This window comes from Protobothrops mucrosquamatus, unplaced genomic scaffold, assembly GCF_001527695.2.
Source record: "Protobothrops mucrosquamatus isolate PMUCROS unplaced genomic scaffold, P.Mucros_1.0 scaffold1, whole genome shotgun sequence".
In the NCBI taxonomy this organism is placed as follows: Eukaryota; Metazoa; Chordata; class Lepidosauria; order Squamata; family Viperidae; genus Protobothrops; species Protobothrops mucrosquamatus.
The window spans coordinates 5,330,401-5,347,872 of NW_015386388.1; the positions used below are offsets into that span (position 1 = coordinate 5,330,401).

The 17,472-nt window shown below is 38.3% G+C and overlaps 1 protein-coding gene across 1 annotated transcript in view; it reads left to right on the forward strand.

Moving 5' to 3' along the window:
• Positions 1–17,472, forward strand: part of HAP1 (huntingtin associated protein 1) — a 63,052-nt gene that overhangs the window by 34,083 nt on the left and 11,497 nt on the right. The window contains exons 7-14 of the mRNA XM_029287363.1: positions 857–965; positions 2,249–2,327; positions 3,331–3,461; positions 4,002–4,076; positions 4,934–5,068; positions 8,503–8,573; positions 8,955–9,176; positions 13,123–13,412. Of these exons, the coding sequence (XP_029143196.1) occupies positions 857–965; positions 2,249–2,327; positions 3,331–3,461; positions 4,002–4,076; positions 4,934–5,068; positions 8,503–8,573; positions 8,955–9,176; positions 13,123–13,412 (1,112 nt within the window). The remainder of the gene's footprint in view (positions 1–856; positions 966–2,248; positions 2,328–3,330; positions 3,462–4,001; positions 4,077–4,933; positions 5,069–8,502; positions 8,574–8,954; positions 9,177–13,122; positions 13,413–17,472) is intronic.

Consider the following 17,472-nt stretch of genomic DNA (forward strand, 5'->3'; position numbering starts at 1 on the left):
TCCAAGCATCACTTCCCACCTCTATCCCCCACCTTTTCTCTCGTCCTGTCTGGGGATTAAGCAGCTGTTGTATCTGTCTGAGGCAGAAACTGTCAACACTGTCAACTTCTCACTCAGCTGTAATGTGATTATAGGTAATCCTTCGCTTATGTCCATTTAACGACAATTTGAAGTTACAACGGCCTCGGAAAAAAGTATGTCCTGTCAAAGCGAGGACTACTTTGTCACATGATTGCGATTTGGGTGCTTGGCAGCCGGTTCTTACTTTGACAGTTGCAGTGTCTTGTAGTCATACTGTATGTTTGTGACATTCACAGTCGACTTCTGACAAGCAAAGCCATTGGGGGAAGCTGGATCTAGTTTTAATGGCCACATGATTTGCTTAATGACCACAGTAAAAATGATTGTAAAATTGGATTCTGCTCATTTAGCGACCACAATTTTGATTTGTCAGGATGTATGGACCCAAACATTATGCTATAAATCCAAGATTCATATGTGAATCAAGCTACTGTAGTTATTTAACAACCATCTTTAATGCAAATCCTGTATGAACTAGTTCAGGGGTAGGCAACCTTGGCTTTTTTATGACTCGTGGACTTCAACTCCCAGAATTCCTGAGCCAGCCATGCTGGCTCAGGAATTCTGGGAATTGAAGTCCACGAGTCATAAAAGAGCCAAGGTTGCCTACCCCTGAACTAGTCCCTGACTGTCAACAGGTCTCTAACTTTTTTAGCAGGTGATTCTGTAGTCCTGTGAAGTGATTAAACCTTGAACTTTCTGTGTGTAAAGTTCTGTAATGGAGCCATGGATCCATCTCCCTTCTCTGCTCATTGTCCCACTTTTTCTCCAATAGGTTACGAAGGGTTGATTCTTCCCTCTCTCTGCAGCAGTGTTTGCAATATGACCTTCTTCATCAGAAACTTAAAGGATTGGAAGAGGAGAACCAGAAACTGCGTACTGAAGTAAGACTCGGCTGCCGTGTGTGTGTGTGTGTGTGTGTGTGTGTGTGTGTGTGTGCGCGCGTGTGTGCGTGTGTATGCTCATCATGCCCAGAGGTTTGCTGTAAGATGAACTGTTTTATTTCTAGTGTAAGTTTTAAAATAGTATTCTCATACATTAAAGAAGCTGACCTGTATGGACTTGATAATAAATTAGGTTTGGTTTCAAATGGCTGGATCCCAGCAACAGCATAAAACTGAATTGCAAAGTTTTTAATAGCTTGGAATCCACAAATACTTTTATTAAAACCAACCAAAGTGTGCAAGTTTTCACATCACTAGAATTCTCTCACTAGATGCAGATTTCTGGAAAATTCAATCTTGCACATTCTAATTATATATACAGTGCCACAAGTCTTCACATTTTCCCCAAACCCAGTACCTGGAACTTCAGTCAAATCTAAGCCAAGTATCTTGTTCTATAATTTGGGGAAATCTTCAAAACGAATTTGCCCTAGCCTCCTATTTATTACAATATCTAATTTTGGAGGGTTTTTATCTTAGGCTCTCAGCAGTACTCTTCAAACACTGTAAGGATATGTGGAATCCCTGATGTTCTCTGAGCATCATTGTTTGCTGGCAGATGTTTTCTTACTCAACTAGGTAACTCCATCAGTTCTTTTCTATTGGAACTATAAGAATATTCTAGTGAACCAGTCTTATGGCAGCATGGGGATGGGTCAATAGAGTCTTTGAGCCATGTGGTCTCTCACTTCTATTTGTTGTTCCTCTTATCTGATTAAAAACCCATGTATTTCTTCTCAGGTTGTTTATGTTTGCCTCTATATAATAATAATAATAATAATAATAATAATAATAATAATAATAATAATAATAATAATAATAGTAGTAGTAGTAGTAGTAGTAGTAGTAGTAATAATGTTGGAAGGGACCTTGGAGGTCATCTAGTCCAACCCCTGTTCATGCAGGAAACTCTATACCATTTCAGACAAATGGCTGTCCAATCCCCTTGTGGTTAAAGATTCTAATTTTCATTTCTTTATATGTCTTTTGTGTTGTTCATTGTTGTACTTTTATCCCTCTACTTTTATATTCCATTCTTACACCTTGTTACAGATTTTTTTATTTACTACATGTTATTTGATATATATTTATACTTATTTCTTAAGTTTTGCATCACTATTTTTGGGCTTTATGACTGTAATAAAGGGATTTGATTGGATTTTATTTTCCCCAAATATTGTACCAATAGTCTCAAATGGTAAATCTCTTTCTTTCCATCTCAGGCTACAAACATTGCCACAGAAACATATGAATATGAAGACCAGGAACAGAAGCTCATGCTTGATTGTGTGGAACAATTTTGTAAGTTTTTTCTGGAGAGAAAGGTTGAGATGGAGGGAAAATAGGAGTAATCTATCAATAGCTTTAAAGTTCTTCATGTTCTCGTATAAAGGATACAATGGAAGATGAAATGAATTATAATTGACTTAATGTTCTGCCTATCTCCTGAGGCTCAGCTTTGTGCTTTGAAGTGAAAGAAAGATTTTATTTATCTTTCAAATGATCCCAATTGATTAATTCTTCTACACATTTCCATCTTGTTTGCATGTGGATGTGCTGCCAGGGGATATTCATTGTGTTAATCCAATGTGCTTGGTAGGAGTTAGGTTGGGGAAAGTTGACACAAACCAGTCCATGAGCAGTTTTGGCTATGCCTGATGTATTTACAGTAAAATTATCTACAGCATATTATCTCCCTACTGATATATATGTGCCAGCACAAATACATATATGCCTTAGTGCAGGGGTGTCAAACTGCCGGCCTGCGGACCGGACGCATCATCCAGAAGCCGCGCCCACCCCATTGCCGGCAATGGCAAAAGCGTCCCGATATGTTGCGCGACATCACGTGACATTGCGAGTTTGACATGTCTGCCTTAGCGGATGATTATATCTAGTCAATCTTGCTGGACTTAGAAACTAAGCGAACCTATTCTATATATCTGTTAATATAATGCCATTGTCTGAATTTAACTGTGGCTACATTGGTGCCAACTTTACATGTTTAGTAAAAGGGTTTCAATGTCAGCATGAATGCCAATTGCCTCCTGTGTATTTGAAGTGTTTTTCCCAGTGTAATAATACATTATAATTACATGCACTTACAGCATAGAATTAACCATTAGACAAGTTAAAATGAGCTTAATCTGTATTCTCCCAACAGTCTGTATGCTTGAAAGGTGACGAAGATAGAGCATAAAATATGGGGCAGAAGAAAATAAATGTCATCCATTGCTGTGCAATGCAAAATGTTGCTATGCAGCTCTGTATTCCAAATAATAATAATCTATCTCCTCTCCTTTAGCTGATACCAGCCAGCAAGTTATCCTGATTTCCGAGGAGCTGGCTCTCAAAACAGAGGATTCAATCCGGCAACAGGAGGAGATTAGTCAGCTTCTAGCACAGATTGTAGAGCAACAGAAGAAGTGCCGTGCGGTAAGCAGAGGAACTGAGCAAATTTGGCCAGCTTTTGTTCTTTATTTCTTTATTTGATTGATTTGATTTATATAATGTCCCATCTTGCATACAAGACTCTGGAGAGTTTATATTGATTATAAATAAAGCTAAAAAGAGAATGTAGTTTAAAAAACATATAAAGCCATATTAACACTATATAACTTAATCAGTAGTGGAGGTATAAAAACAATTGACAACAGTCAACATAGTTAATGTACAGGTTCTGCTGTACACCTAGATCCGGAAACCCAGTGACACAGTTGTTTTGGGATGCAATGCCCTCTAGCGGTGTCCTAAGGGAAGGAGTTGAAACAGTTTATGTCAGTGCTTGGGAATAATCATAAATTTTGGAGTGTTTATATTGTCTGTTATGTGCATATGGTGGTGATGGTTTTTTTGGGTGTATCTTAAATAATTTATTATAGCACCCAAATTACTCACCTGAAAAAAAAACCACATAACCTTAGTGGTATAAACCTGGTGATTGATTTTTTCCCTCCTCTTCCCTTTCTCCTTCAGTATTGTTCTGAAGTGGAGCAATTGCAACAGCAACTCACTGCAGCCAAAGAAATCCAATCTCAGCTTCGCAGAGAGGTAGGTCCCTCAAGCAGCAAAGTGGGGAGAGAGTGGTAGCATGGAAAAGATGGCTAGGAGTGCTGAGCTTTTCATAAATTAACCCAAAGGGCTTTATGGCAATATGTTATGGTTTTCTGTACAAAGAGTGCAGCCTTTAATGGAGGTGTGTGAGTGTGTGTGTGTGTGTGAGAGAGAGAGAGAGAGAGAGAGACAGAGAGTGAGTTACGGTAGTTGATTGAATGATTTTTGGGGGGGCCACATTTTAAAAATAAGCAGTGCCAGGATAAAACAGGTAGCTGGGACAAAACAGAACTATGATTTAAAATTATATTAATATGTAATTTCATCATTTCCCCACTTCTGCCCATACTAGAAGTTATATCTATCTTATTTAAATTGGAAGAAACTTCTGAAGGAAGAAAGCCAGCCTACACAAACGTATATCCAAATGCCAGGAAATATATATACACAAAACAAATTATTCTGGTAGTAATCATTGATAAGATATGCTAAGATGCCTTGATTAGATATCTCGTTTATATAGTCACCTAGTTTTCAACCTGAACAAAAAGGGAAAAAAATAATTGATGTTGACTCCAGTTTAGATAGCAAATATAGCAAAAATGTCAGGAAATAATTGATAACTCAGGTGACATCTGGAAAAGATGACTCAGCTTTAACCGCCCATATTACATCAACTTTAGCAGGCAAGGAGTGCTCCATTCCTACATGATTTTGGCTCACAAAATGGTTTGAAATAGCTCTGAGGGGGAACCCTTTGCTTTTAGTTAGTGTCTCCTCTTATTCATTTGGCTTGGCCCCATTAAATAGGATGTTCCTGACTTTTTTTGTTCTATTCTGTGGTATCCTTTCAGCTCCAGGATTCACAGGAGAAATACACAGAATGTCAAGCAATGTTGCATGAAGCTCAGGAGGATATTAAAGATCTTCGCAACCGCAGTTTGCCCAACAGCACCATCCACCACAGTTCCCCCACCTTCTTACCTCTGGTAAGGATAGATAATGCACATATATATAGGATAAGAGAATATGTGTATACGTATGTGTATTTGTGTGTGTATGTGCATGTAGGTATATAAATGTAGGATATATATGATGCATATATAGTAGGATAGGAGAACACACACACACACACACACACACATACATTTATAAATAAGATATATATGTAATGTAGAGCCAGTTTGTTGTACAGTGTCAGGAAGCAGGGTAGAGACTGTGAATTCTAGTTCTTTCTTAGGCATGGAACCAGCTGGGCAATCTTGAGCCAGTCACTCTCTCTCAACTCTAGGATGGAGGCAATAGTGAGCCACTTCTGAAATTTTGCCAAGAAGAATGCAGGGATTTGTCCTGGAAGCTGCCAAAAGTCAACACTGACTTGAAGGCACAAACAAAACAAACTAAAAATGTTCAGTGTATATATAAATAACAATATATAAACTTGGTTGGATGAAACTCATGATTGGAATGTACTGATAGAAGGATACAAACTATTCAAAAGAAACAGATCTAACAAAAAAGGAGGTGGAATTGCCTTATATATTAGAGATCACTTCCTCTCCACAGAGATGCACAAAACCAAGGATGAAAGCCTGCTAGAATGCACACGGGTCAACATAAAAGGAAAAAAGAACGACATTACCATAGGTATATATTATAGGCCACCCAACCGAGCAAAAGAAATAGATGAACTTTTTGCTAAACAATTAACAAATGTATGTAGGAAATACATTACAGCAGTAATAGGGAATTTTAATTACACAGACATTAATTTGGAGACAAACTCACCAACAAGTGGAAAATCGAACAGGTTCCTGATCAACCTAGCTGACAACTTTGTTATTCAAAAGGTAGAGGAGGCAACTAGAGGGTCAGTCACACTGAACCTTATTTTTACTAAGAGAGAAGAAATGATAGAGGGGATTGAAATTTGGGGAAGAATGACTATGTTATATTAGAATTCAAAATAAAACAGATACAAGCAACAGAACGTAATCAAATCAGAGACTTTAAAAAAATCTGATTTTAACAAACTCAGAGAGAGCTTGGGAAGGATTCTATGGATGAAAATCTTAAAGGGAAAATCAACTCAAGAAGCTTGGGAAACTTTGAAAAATATGGTCATAAAAGTCCAGTCCAGTTCAATACCATTGAAAAAGAAAAACAAGAAATCCAAGAAAAAGCCAGCATGGTTGCATAAAGAACTGTCTGACCAAATGAAAGAAAAAAAATGATAAATACAAAAAATGGAAAGTTCACCATGGGAGTAGATGGCAAGGAAGCAACAGGCAGTAGAGAGAAAGCAGAATTGCTTAATTCATTCTTTGCATCTGTCTTCATGCAAAAAAAAAAAAAAACAATTCAAAAGCCGAACTGTAAAAGACAGGCTAAGAATGCAAATTAAAATAAGCAAAAATAAGGTAAGAGAACACCTGTCAGCTCTAGATGGATTCAAATTACCAGATCCAGACAGATTACATCCCAGAGTTCTGAAAGAACTGGCAGCTGTAATCTCTGAACCATTGAACCAGATCTTTCAAAGTTCTTTGAGATCAGGGAACTACCTGGGGACTGGAAAAGAGCTGATGCAGTTCCCATCTTCAGAAAAGGGGAAAAAAAATCAGATCCAGGAAATTACAGACCAAACTTTCTGACATTAACACCTGGGGAAGATCTTGGAAAAAATAATCAAGCAACAAATTTGCGAACACCTAGAAGCAAATAAAGTTATAACCAGTAGCCAACATGGGTTCGTCAAAAATAGATCATGCCAAACAAATTTTACTTTATTCTTTGACAAAGTGATTAGTGGATCAGCAAATGCTGTGGACATAATATACTTAGATTTTAATAAGACATTTGACAAAGTAGACTACCACTTACGACTTGGTAAGCTAGAAAATTGTGGGATAGCAGCATCACTACCAGATGGATTTGTACCTGGCTGACAAACCGTACTCAACATGTAGGCCTCAGTGGAACTACATGCCTGTGGAGGGAGGTAAGTAGTGGGATATCCCAAGGTTCTGTTTTAGGCCCAGTGTTCTTCAATATCTTCCCAAATGATTAGATGAGGGAATATAAAAGGAACTCATCAAGTTTGCAGATGACATTAAGCTGGCAGAAATAGCCAATTCTCCAGAAGATAGGCTCAAGATCCAAAAGGATCTCAACAGACTTGAACACTGGTGCCTATCTAACAAAATGAAACTCAGTATAGATAAAAGTAAGGTTTTACATTTAGGCAAGAAAAAACAACTGAACCAATGCAGAATAGTTGAAACTTGGTTTAATGCCAGTAACTGTGAGACGGTTCTTGAGAGTCCAAGTGGACAATCACTTAAATATAAGCCAATAGTGTGCAACAGCAGCCAAAAAAGCAAATATAATGCTAGATGCATTAATAGAGGGATAGAATCAAGATCACATGAAGTATTAGTACCGCTTTACAAAGCTTTAATATGACCACACTTGGAATACTGCATCCAATTTGGGTTACGCAGTATATTTAAAAAGTTGAGAGTCTGGAAAGAGTGCAGAGAAGAGCAACAAAGAGGATCAGGGGGCTGGAGGCTAAAACATGTGAAGAATGGTTACAGGAATTGGATATGTCTACTCTAGTGAAAAGAAGGACTAGGTGAGACATGATAGCAGTATTCCAATATTTGATGGACTGTTACAGAGATGAGGGGGTCAAACTATTTTCCAAAGCACCAGAAGGCAAGCCAAGAAACAATGGATGGAAACTAATCAAAGAGAGAAGCAACCTAGAATTAAGGAGAAATTTCTTGATGGTGAGAACAATCAATCAATGGAACGCCTTGCCTTCAGAAATTGTGGGTGCCCCAACACTGGTGTATTTCAAGAAGAGACTGGACAGCTATTTGTCTGAAATGGCATAGAGTCCCTGTTCAAGCAGGGGGTTGGGCTAGATAACCTCCAAGGGGGTTGGGCTAGATAACCTCTAGCCTTTACAGAGCGGGGAACATTGGAGGGGGGAGAGAAAACACATCTAAGTGTGATTGTTTATTTTATCCAAGATTCAATTGCCGGAACTGTTTTGCAATGAACTTTGGAGGCAGGTGTTAGAGAAATAGCATCTCTGAGTAATGACTAAGAGAACAGTCAACAACTCAATTTCCATACCACAGAGTCATGATTTCTTCAATCATGGTTTAATGAATACATATTTATTGATTGGAGACAGAATGCTATGCCATAAATCTTAGTTTGCAGAACTGGATTAACACATGCTAAATTTAAACAAACATATGTCTTTCTAATGAGAGTTTAGGAGAACACTGTTCAGCTCTGTGTTCTCACTTGGGGAGCTGTAATCCAATAGAAACAGAAAAGGAGAAATATATTTAGGAACTTTTTACTGCCAGAAGAATAGCCTGCCCGTGGTTACTTTTTGTTACAGGATTCCCTGGCTGCAGAGATCAAGAGCACAATGAGAAAAGGGATGGACAGCTCTGGGTCATCTGAGTACAAGTGAGTGGAGAGCACAATAGCATTCACAGAGCGGCAAGAGGCCTGAATTAAAAAAAAAAAAAGTTTATAGCTCCAGGGATACCATGGTGATGAAGCAAAAAGTAAGGGATGCTCACTATCAGGAGGTGATATTGTGAAGGAGCTGCTGCAATTCCAAACTTGTGGAATTGAACTTAGACTTCAGATAGGTAGAGTTTAGAATACTTCTTGGCCTTATGGACAGTAAAGGCTATGACTTTATTAAAAACAATACTGGAAAAAATGGCACCTACAAGTATTTCAAGGATGTAACGTTTGAGTCTTTTGACAAAGAGAGTGACCAACCTTCTCTTTGATTTCTGTCACTGATCACAATATTTCCAACTGTTTGCTTATTTTCAGAAGCTTCCGGCGTGTGTTTGAGACAGTGAAGGCTGTGAAGCGAGCAACAAAAGCTAAATCGGGAAGGGCAACCCCTTTGAGTTTTCTTCCACATTCCCCCAAAGCAGCTTCAGTGGCCTGCAGTCACTTTAACAGTCCACGTAACAACCGCTATGGTTCAGATAGCCCCATTATGCTAGAAGAAAAGGGTCACCTGGCTCCTGAAGATCCCAATGACACCCAGTAAGTATTATTAGGATCTGGACTCCTCTGTAGGAATACAGCCTTCCAAATCTTTTTTTTTTTTTATTGAAAAGTTTTAAAAATTTTTTTGCAACATATGTCCCCGCTCCCTCTCACTCCTCCCCTCCCACCCCCACTTCCCAGAGCTGATTACAGGGTACAAATAAACAATAACATAATCTAAATAACATTACCCAACTATACTAGCAATTAAATCCATAACATACTTTAACTCCCTTTCAAAATAAGTATTAACCAATTAACAACAGAAATAATAATAATAATATACCTAATTAACAACCAGAATAATAATATAATTAAACCATAAAATTCAAAATAATAATCAACCCTGTTAAACTACTAATAATAATCTTATAATAATATAATTAAACCATAAAAATTCAAAATAATATACAACCCTATTAAACTACTAATAATGATCTTAAATTCACTCATAAACTAAATAATACTTTTCAATCTCCTAGTTCATCTATATCTATAACATATCAAAATAATATTATAATTAAATCTTAATCAGAAGCTAAATGATACTTTTCAATCACATACTTCTTCTATCTATAACATCTCAAAATAATATTATAATTAGATCATAAAACTAAAAATAATATTCAGCCATATTAAGCTAAATAATACTTTTCATATGTAATCAATCCATCTTCTCCAAACCAAAATATATTTTTCTTATAAATCCTTCACAAAAAGCGGAGATTTTTGCCATTTCTACTAGATTAAACACAACAATGCTCTTACATCTATTATAAAATTCAGCATCAAATTAATTTCTTTAACATCAACTTCATAACACATTACAAGATTAACCCATAAAACTTTAATATCTCTACATGTCCACCAATTATAACTTCTATATTCCATTCACACAAATATTTTCAAATTCCAAATCATCTTTTAGGTCAATATAAAGAAAAAAAACTTTAATTAATTAATTTTGAAGGAACCCTTCTTATTTCTACTTGAATCTAAAACATAATTCCAGTCTTTTGCTATTCTTTTTTCTTTGCTCTATAAACTGCACGAGTCATTCTCTGTTCCTTTAAATCATCTTTTATCTCCAAACACTGTTGCTTAGAATCAACCTGCAAGCTTCCTGCTGCTGATATTCCTTCAGTCAGATGTTCTTCAAACTTTTGTTCAATTCTCTTAAGTCGTGGAGACGATGGTGTACCTACTTTCAAGACCGAAACATAAAAATCTCTTGCTTTCAAAATTGTGTCAAGTCTATGACATGTCCCCGCAAAATTCACCACTAACCCCACAGGTATATCCCATCTATATTGAACCTGACGTTTTTTCAGCTCCTCAGTCAAAAAAGCAAAATCTTTTCTTTTTCTAAGAATTTTAGAAGGTATTTCTTTCAAAATTATAACATCTTGAGATGCGATCTGGAATCTTTGCTTATAAAAAGCCTGTATAATTTCATTACAAAGTGATCTTCTGAAAAAGTAAATAACCACATCTCTTGGTAAATTTCTTTGCTTTGCAATCCGTGAATTGACCCTAAAAATTTTCTCTATCTCTCCCGAGATTTCTTCAGGTCCACAGCCCCAAATAAAAGCTAAATCTGCAGCAATTTCTTCTTTCAAATTTTCTTGCAAATCCTCCTTCAACCCTCTTATTCGCAAAGCATATTCCATCTCTCTGTACTGTATCATAATAATTTCATTCTGTATTATATCAACATTATTTTCAACTTTTCCAACTCTATCTTCAAGTCTTTCCACATTCTCTACTACTTTATCCACACGTTCGTCCAAACGACCTATATGAGCTGCTAACCCCTGGCAAGCCAACAATATGTCCTTCCTCATCTCATTATTCTTCTTCTCAAAAAACTCTGCAGTTTCTTGTCTGACCTGTCTTACTATTTTTTCCAAGGCATCTTGTAAGTCCTTAAGAGTAAGTACCGGTGATAAAGGAGAGGGTGAGGGAGGCTGAGGCTTAAATTGCTGCACCTTCTGTGTTCCCGGAAAGGGTAAACCTTTAAGCAAAGCCGAAGTTCCAAGATGTTTTGAAGCCATTTTCAAACTGTGACCACTTCTATAAAACTTATTAATCTTGTAAAACTAGCATTCCCAAAAAAAGGAAGGAGGGGATAGTAAAAAACAAAAACAAATCCCCCCCCCAAAAGAAGAACTTAGTCTCTAAATAAGCAATCAAATTCCATTACATTGTTTCAACTTAGTTGCCAAGTAAAAGTGAAAGTCTTTCATAACAGGAAACAGCATTCCTCTGCCATTTTCACTTCTTCCTTTAATTTAAATAGTAAATGGAGAAGATACTTTACTTATCTCCTGAGTTAAAGTCCCAAATTCTCACAATTCTGGTTCTCCCGGTCAGCTCTGTCTTCTTTCAATTTAAATCACAAATCTCTTTAAACAGCAGATGTGGAAGCAGCGTCTGGCTTTGTTCCTAAAAAAGGAACAAAGGCATCCTGGGGTGCGGAGAAAACCCAGACTCCGAGGGAGTTCTCACCCCTCATCCTCCCAAAACAAAAGAATGTGGAGGAGACGGGGAACTCTACCTCTATCTGGGAAAACTCACCCCTCCCCCTTCGCCCGGGGAACGAGGCTCCAAGCCGAGAAACAGCTGATGACCACTGTTTCTTCAGGCTTTGACGCATTCCCAGGCGGGTAGCTGGAAAAAAGCCGCCATCGGCACGGCTGTCACCACCGGAAGCTCAGCCTTCCAAATCTTGTAGGAGATATTTCATGGCTGAGTTAGCTCAGTTCTCCATCTGGCAATCTTCAGATTTGTTAGGACTAGTGTTCTGGAAATTATCATCCCCAAATATCCAGAGCATGCTCTTAGGAAGGTTAGATTAAATCTTAAAGGCCAAACCAGCCTTGGATTAGGCCTATTTCCTAGGGGTTTAACAATTTTTTCCATCTTCATTCCTTTCCCATAGTTACTGGTGGGACATGAATATATTCAAACAGTTTATGGGCAGCATATATTGCAGGGAAGGCTGTTTATCTTGATGGATCCCAAACTTTCCAGCCCAACTGTAGTCTGAGGTAGTCCCATTCAAAGAAAAAAATGGAAAGATTTGGACACTGCCTTAAGGGGCATCAAAAGATTAATCAGTATTTTGTCCTGCTGGGCCTTTGATGAAGAAAAAGCTGTCAAATAATTATATTACCATCTCTAGGTCTTGGAAGCTATTGGGGCACAGGCTTTGATATGAAAAAGCCATAAAAATGGGTAGCTAAAGAAATACAAGTCTCTTCATTCCTTCCTCACATCATCTTGTATTTCTCTAACGAAACAAGGAGAGCAACCCTTTATTACCCTATTTTTTTAACTGCTATGTCTACTCTGGCAAAAACGTTCAGCTAGACTCCTTTGGCACTGTTTTTTCTAACTTTGATTTGCAAACTAAAATGGTGTCTTCTTGACACCTAGGATTGTTGGGCACAACCCATCAAACTGCTGATGTACTCAAAAATATCTCCTATCAATCCCAGGGAATTTATTTTCCATTCGTGGTTCCTTCTGCCTCTAGTGAAAAATGTCTTGGTCCAAGTCTTATAAGAGTACAATTGCTAAAAGCCCCGTCTTTGCTCTTACTGAAGTCAAGGCAAGATTTCTTTGTTGATTCTTTCCAGTCTCTTATCACTATGTTTGTCTATCCCATCCAGTTTTAATTATAAGTTTTTTGAGACAGGGTTCTGTTTCTGGGATAGATTTTTATCTTTTCGTTGACTGATTGATTGATCATTGTCAGTCTGTGCTTCTCCAAAAGAAGTTGAATGACAGTTTCCAGAATCCCACATTGTCACTATGCACATTGTCACTATGAGGAGCTATAATTCAGCAACATCTGGAGAACCAGGATTTTCCTCTTTGATAACATGATAATGGTGATGCTTTCACAATCAGATCACCTTCACAACTCTCTTTATTTTAGCCACAGAGTGGATGCTACGTCAGGTACACCTGGCCACCATGTCTTGGAAGCTGCTATCCAGAGTTTGTCTGCTCGCCAGAAGAACCACAGCACTGAGCATTCGTTTTTTGAGATGGAACGTGAATACAAACTGAGGCGCCTGGCTTTGGAGGTGGAGGACTTCAGTGGGTGCCTGACCCCCAATGGTAGCATCACATCTATAGGCACCAACTATTCAGGCAGTTCTGGCACCTCCTTGGGATCCTACTCTTGCTTCCCTGATAAGCTTCAAATTGTTAAGCCTATGGAAGGTTAGTGGAAAGAAGCAGCCCAGGCCTCTTCACTTGGAGAAACAGCTTACTTTGGATTGTTTATTTATTGTTGTCCTTTGGCTTTCCAAGTTCGTTATTTTCTGAGTACCATTTCTGAGTAATACAGGTAGTCCTCAACTTACAACAGTTCATTACAGCGGCACTGAAAAAGGTGACTTATGACCAGTGATGGGATTCAAATATGTGAACAACCGGTTCTCTGTGTGGATGCCGCTTCCAGAAGTCCATTCTGGGCCTGGGCAACAAAAAATTAGCTACCGCTTCTTCCGAAGCGGTGCGAATCGGCTGAATCCCACCACTGCGTATGACCGTTTTTCACACTTATAACCATTGCAACATCCCCATGGTCACATGATCAAAATTCAGATGCTTGGCAATGGACTCATATTTATGACAGTTGCAGTGTCCCGGGGTTACGTGATCCCCTTTTGCGACCTTCTGACAAACAAAGTTAGTGCAAAAGCCAGATTTATTTAACAATCGTGTTACTAACTTAACAACTGTTGCGATTCACTTAACAACTATGGCAAGAAAAGTTGTAAAGCGGAGCAAAACTCAACAAATGTTTTACTTTACAATAGAAATTTTGGGCTTAATTATGGTCGTAAGTCAAGGACTACCTATACTACAGTTCTGAAAGTAACCTTATGAAATTCCAAAAGGGAATTAAAAACCTGGAAAGGTGAATTCCTGGCAGTTCCAAGCTCTAGATGGGGGGGGGGAAATGTTAGACATTGCCTCCCATTTTAACCTGGACAAAAATACAGGCTTTGGGGGAAGGGTTTTTTCTTGTTTATTTTAAGCTATGTAAAATTCCTGGTAAGACTTATAGGTACTTCATGTAACAGTGATAGGAGTACTTACCATGTAACCTAATGATTGGAACAGATTTTCCACTTACTGTGGGTTGAGCTCAAGAAAGGATTCAAGGAAGGAGCTAAGATACTGAGAAGGCAGTATTCAAGGCAAGGATGAGGATGGAGCAGAAATGGGAAGGGAAGGAATCTAGGATTCTTCCTAGCCATCCTGATTTAAAAGGAGAAGTGAGATGTGCTAGAAAGGAGAAAGCTTTAAGAAAGGCCAACAAACTCTGAAATGTGAAATTTTTGCAAAGAAAGACCCAACATTAAAACATTGTTGGTTAGTAGCAGAAAAGGAAGGAAACAAACAGACAATACCCAGATTCCAAGAAAAATCAGGGCTGCTGTTTTGAATTAGTTTTCATCCATATACAGAGAAACAATTGAACAAATAGTAGTTCCTTGGGAATATTGCAAACTATATTGGAACTAGTCACGAAGATCCACAGTCTGGACATATGGGTAGAGATAGGATCACATACAGAACTTTGGATTTTATTGGCCAGGGATTTGTAAAGATGTGGCTCATTATTGCCCTGTTCCAATGGAGAAAATGCATTTAATCCCCATTCTTTTTTCTAAAATAGCCCTGAACATTATAGTCCTTCTGTCATGATCTAGTAAATGCAGTGAATATATCCTAGTTGTCTGTGATTAAGCAACTCAGTACCCAGAAGCAGTTCCACTGAGGAATGTGTCAGCTAAACGAATAGCTAAGGAACTGGTGATCAAAATGTTTAGTAGGATAAGCACACCATATGAGATCCTCACAGATCAAAGATCTAATTTCTAAAAATCAGCACTGCGTAAGTATCTTTGTGCAGATTTAAGAATAAAAAGGGTGTGTGCAAATCCCTATCATCCACAGGCAGATTATTTTAGTAAAAGGATGAATCAGATCCTGAAAATTATACTTAAGAAATATGCAAGCTAAGACCCAATATTTTTGGTTACATCTTTTCTATTGTTTGCATTCAGGAAAATTCCTCAGGCATCCATGGAATTTTAGCCCCCTCCTCCATTTCATGGGAAACAACTTTGAGGGTTTTAGACATTATTAAGAAATGCTGGTGTAACAATATAGAAGACTCCAAATATATATTATAACTCAGAGGAATAAGTTAAAAGCCTTAGGGCACATTGCCACGAATATTTAGAGATAGGCAGAGAAAAACAAAAGAGAGTCTGTAATAAAGGTTTAAAGGCAAAACAATTTACTGTAAGGAAAGCAAGTATTTGTTGCTATCGCCTAGTAAAGAAAGCAAATTACAGGCTAAAAGGCAAAGTCCCTACATAGTAAAGAGAAGAATTGAGTCAGTGAATTATGAAATTGAACTGGAAGATAGAAAAAAGAAAATCTACCATACTAACCTTCTGAGGAAATGACACAATGGATCTGAACCTGGGATGTTTTTCCTTACACTGAAAGAAAGCCATCCAGAATTGCTGGAACAAGTGATACTGCAGACATCCCTTGGAAAGATACATATTAATTCTGACCTAGGACACAGTCAAAAGATAGATTTAGAAAAATTGTTATGGGACTGTAAACATACAGTATGTTCACCATACAACCAGGTTTAACTGCTTTAGTAGAGCACAGAATAGAAATGGGTTAAATCCAACCAATTAGACAGTGTTTCTATAGGATTCCTGAAGAGTTGAAGTAGACAGATGCCTCAGATGACATTGTAGAACTATCTATAAGTCACTGGTATTCTTCAATCGATTTAGTCTCAAAACCAAATGGAGAAATATGATTTTGTGCAGACTTCCTACAAATAAATGAAGGGGCAAAATATGATGGGTGTCTAATGTCCAGAGTGGATTATCTCTTGGATGACCTATTGGAGCCAAGTATTTATCATCCTTGGATTTAACCAAAGAATATTGGGAAATTCCACTGGAACACTACTCCAAAGAGACAATGTCATCTTTCAATTCAAAAGAATGCATTTTGATCTACAAGAGGCATCTGCTCCCTTCCAGAGTTTAATGAACAAGATTTTACAAGGTCAAGGAGAATGGTGTGCTACCTATCTAGATACAGTATATCCTGATCTATAGCAAGACCTGGCAAGAACACCTCCAACACTTAATAATTGACATTCTAACTATAAACCCAGAGAAGTGCCATTTGGGATATCAATAATTGGAGTTCATGGTTGGAAGGGGGGAGATAAAATCTGAATAGGGAAAGGTTGGAATTCTGAAACAGGTGGAAGCCCCCAAAACAAAGATGTGCATTTTTTTTTTAGGACCAATGAGGTATTATCAAAGTTCATACCTCATTTTTCTACTGTGACTCATTCTGCAGCTGAGAATGGAGCTCGGCCTGCACTTCACAGTGAAAGGCCTTTCCTGAAGGCCACTGCAGCTGGGAACCAATCTATGGGTTGAATCTATAGCTTGGTTCTCGGCTGCAGTGGCCTTCCGGAAAGACCTCTGACTGCGAAATGCAGGCCTGGGGATGCCGCAGAAGAAGTGGACTGGTGAGGAGAGGCCTGGCTGCAAGGTAAGTGGGTGCAGGTGCGTGGGGCAGCTCCACACCCTGCCCTAGCTTGACTTTTAGTTGTCTGCCTCACCCCAAAACTAGGGCTTATTTTGGGGATAGGGCTTATGTTAGGCCCATCCCCAAAAATCAAGCTAGGGCTTATTTTTGGGGTAAGTCTTACTTTTGGGGAAACATGGTATTAACAACTTAACAATTCTGTGATTTACTTAACAACTGTGGCAAGAAAGGACATGGGACAAAACTCATTTAATATCTGTCTTTGTTAGCAACAGAATTTGGGCTCATTTGTGGTTGCAATTAGACAATTACCTGTACACTCTAAAATGGGCAATCAATGTTCTTTGTGTGAATCTCTGGGGTTGGGAATTCACTGTAATAACTGATTATAACCGCTCATCTTCCTGCAACAAATGAAAGATACCAATTCATGGTTAACTAGATGATAGTTACCTTGAAGGGTGTCAAGGACCACGGTATCATGCTGCGACGGTTGGGTGGGTTGGGAATGGGGGGCACCGTGATGCGGTGGTTCTCTTCCTTCCTCACCGACCGTACGCAGTCTGTATTGGCAGGGGGACAGAGGTCGACCCCAAGACCCCTAACTTGTGGGGTCCCACAGGGGTCGGTCCTCTCTCCACTTCTGTTCAATATTTATGTGAAGCCG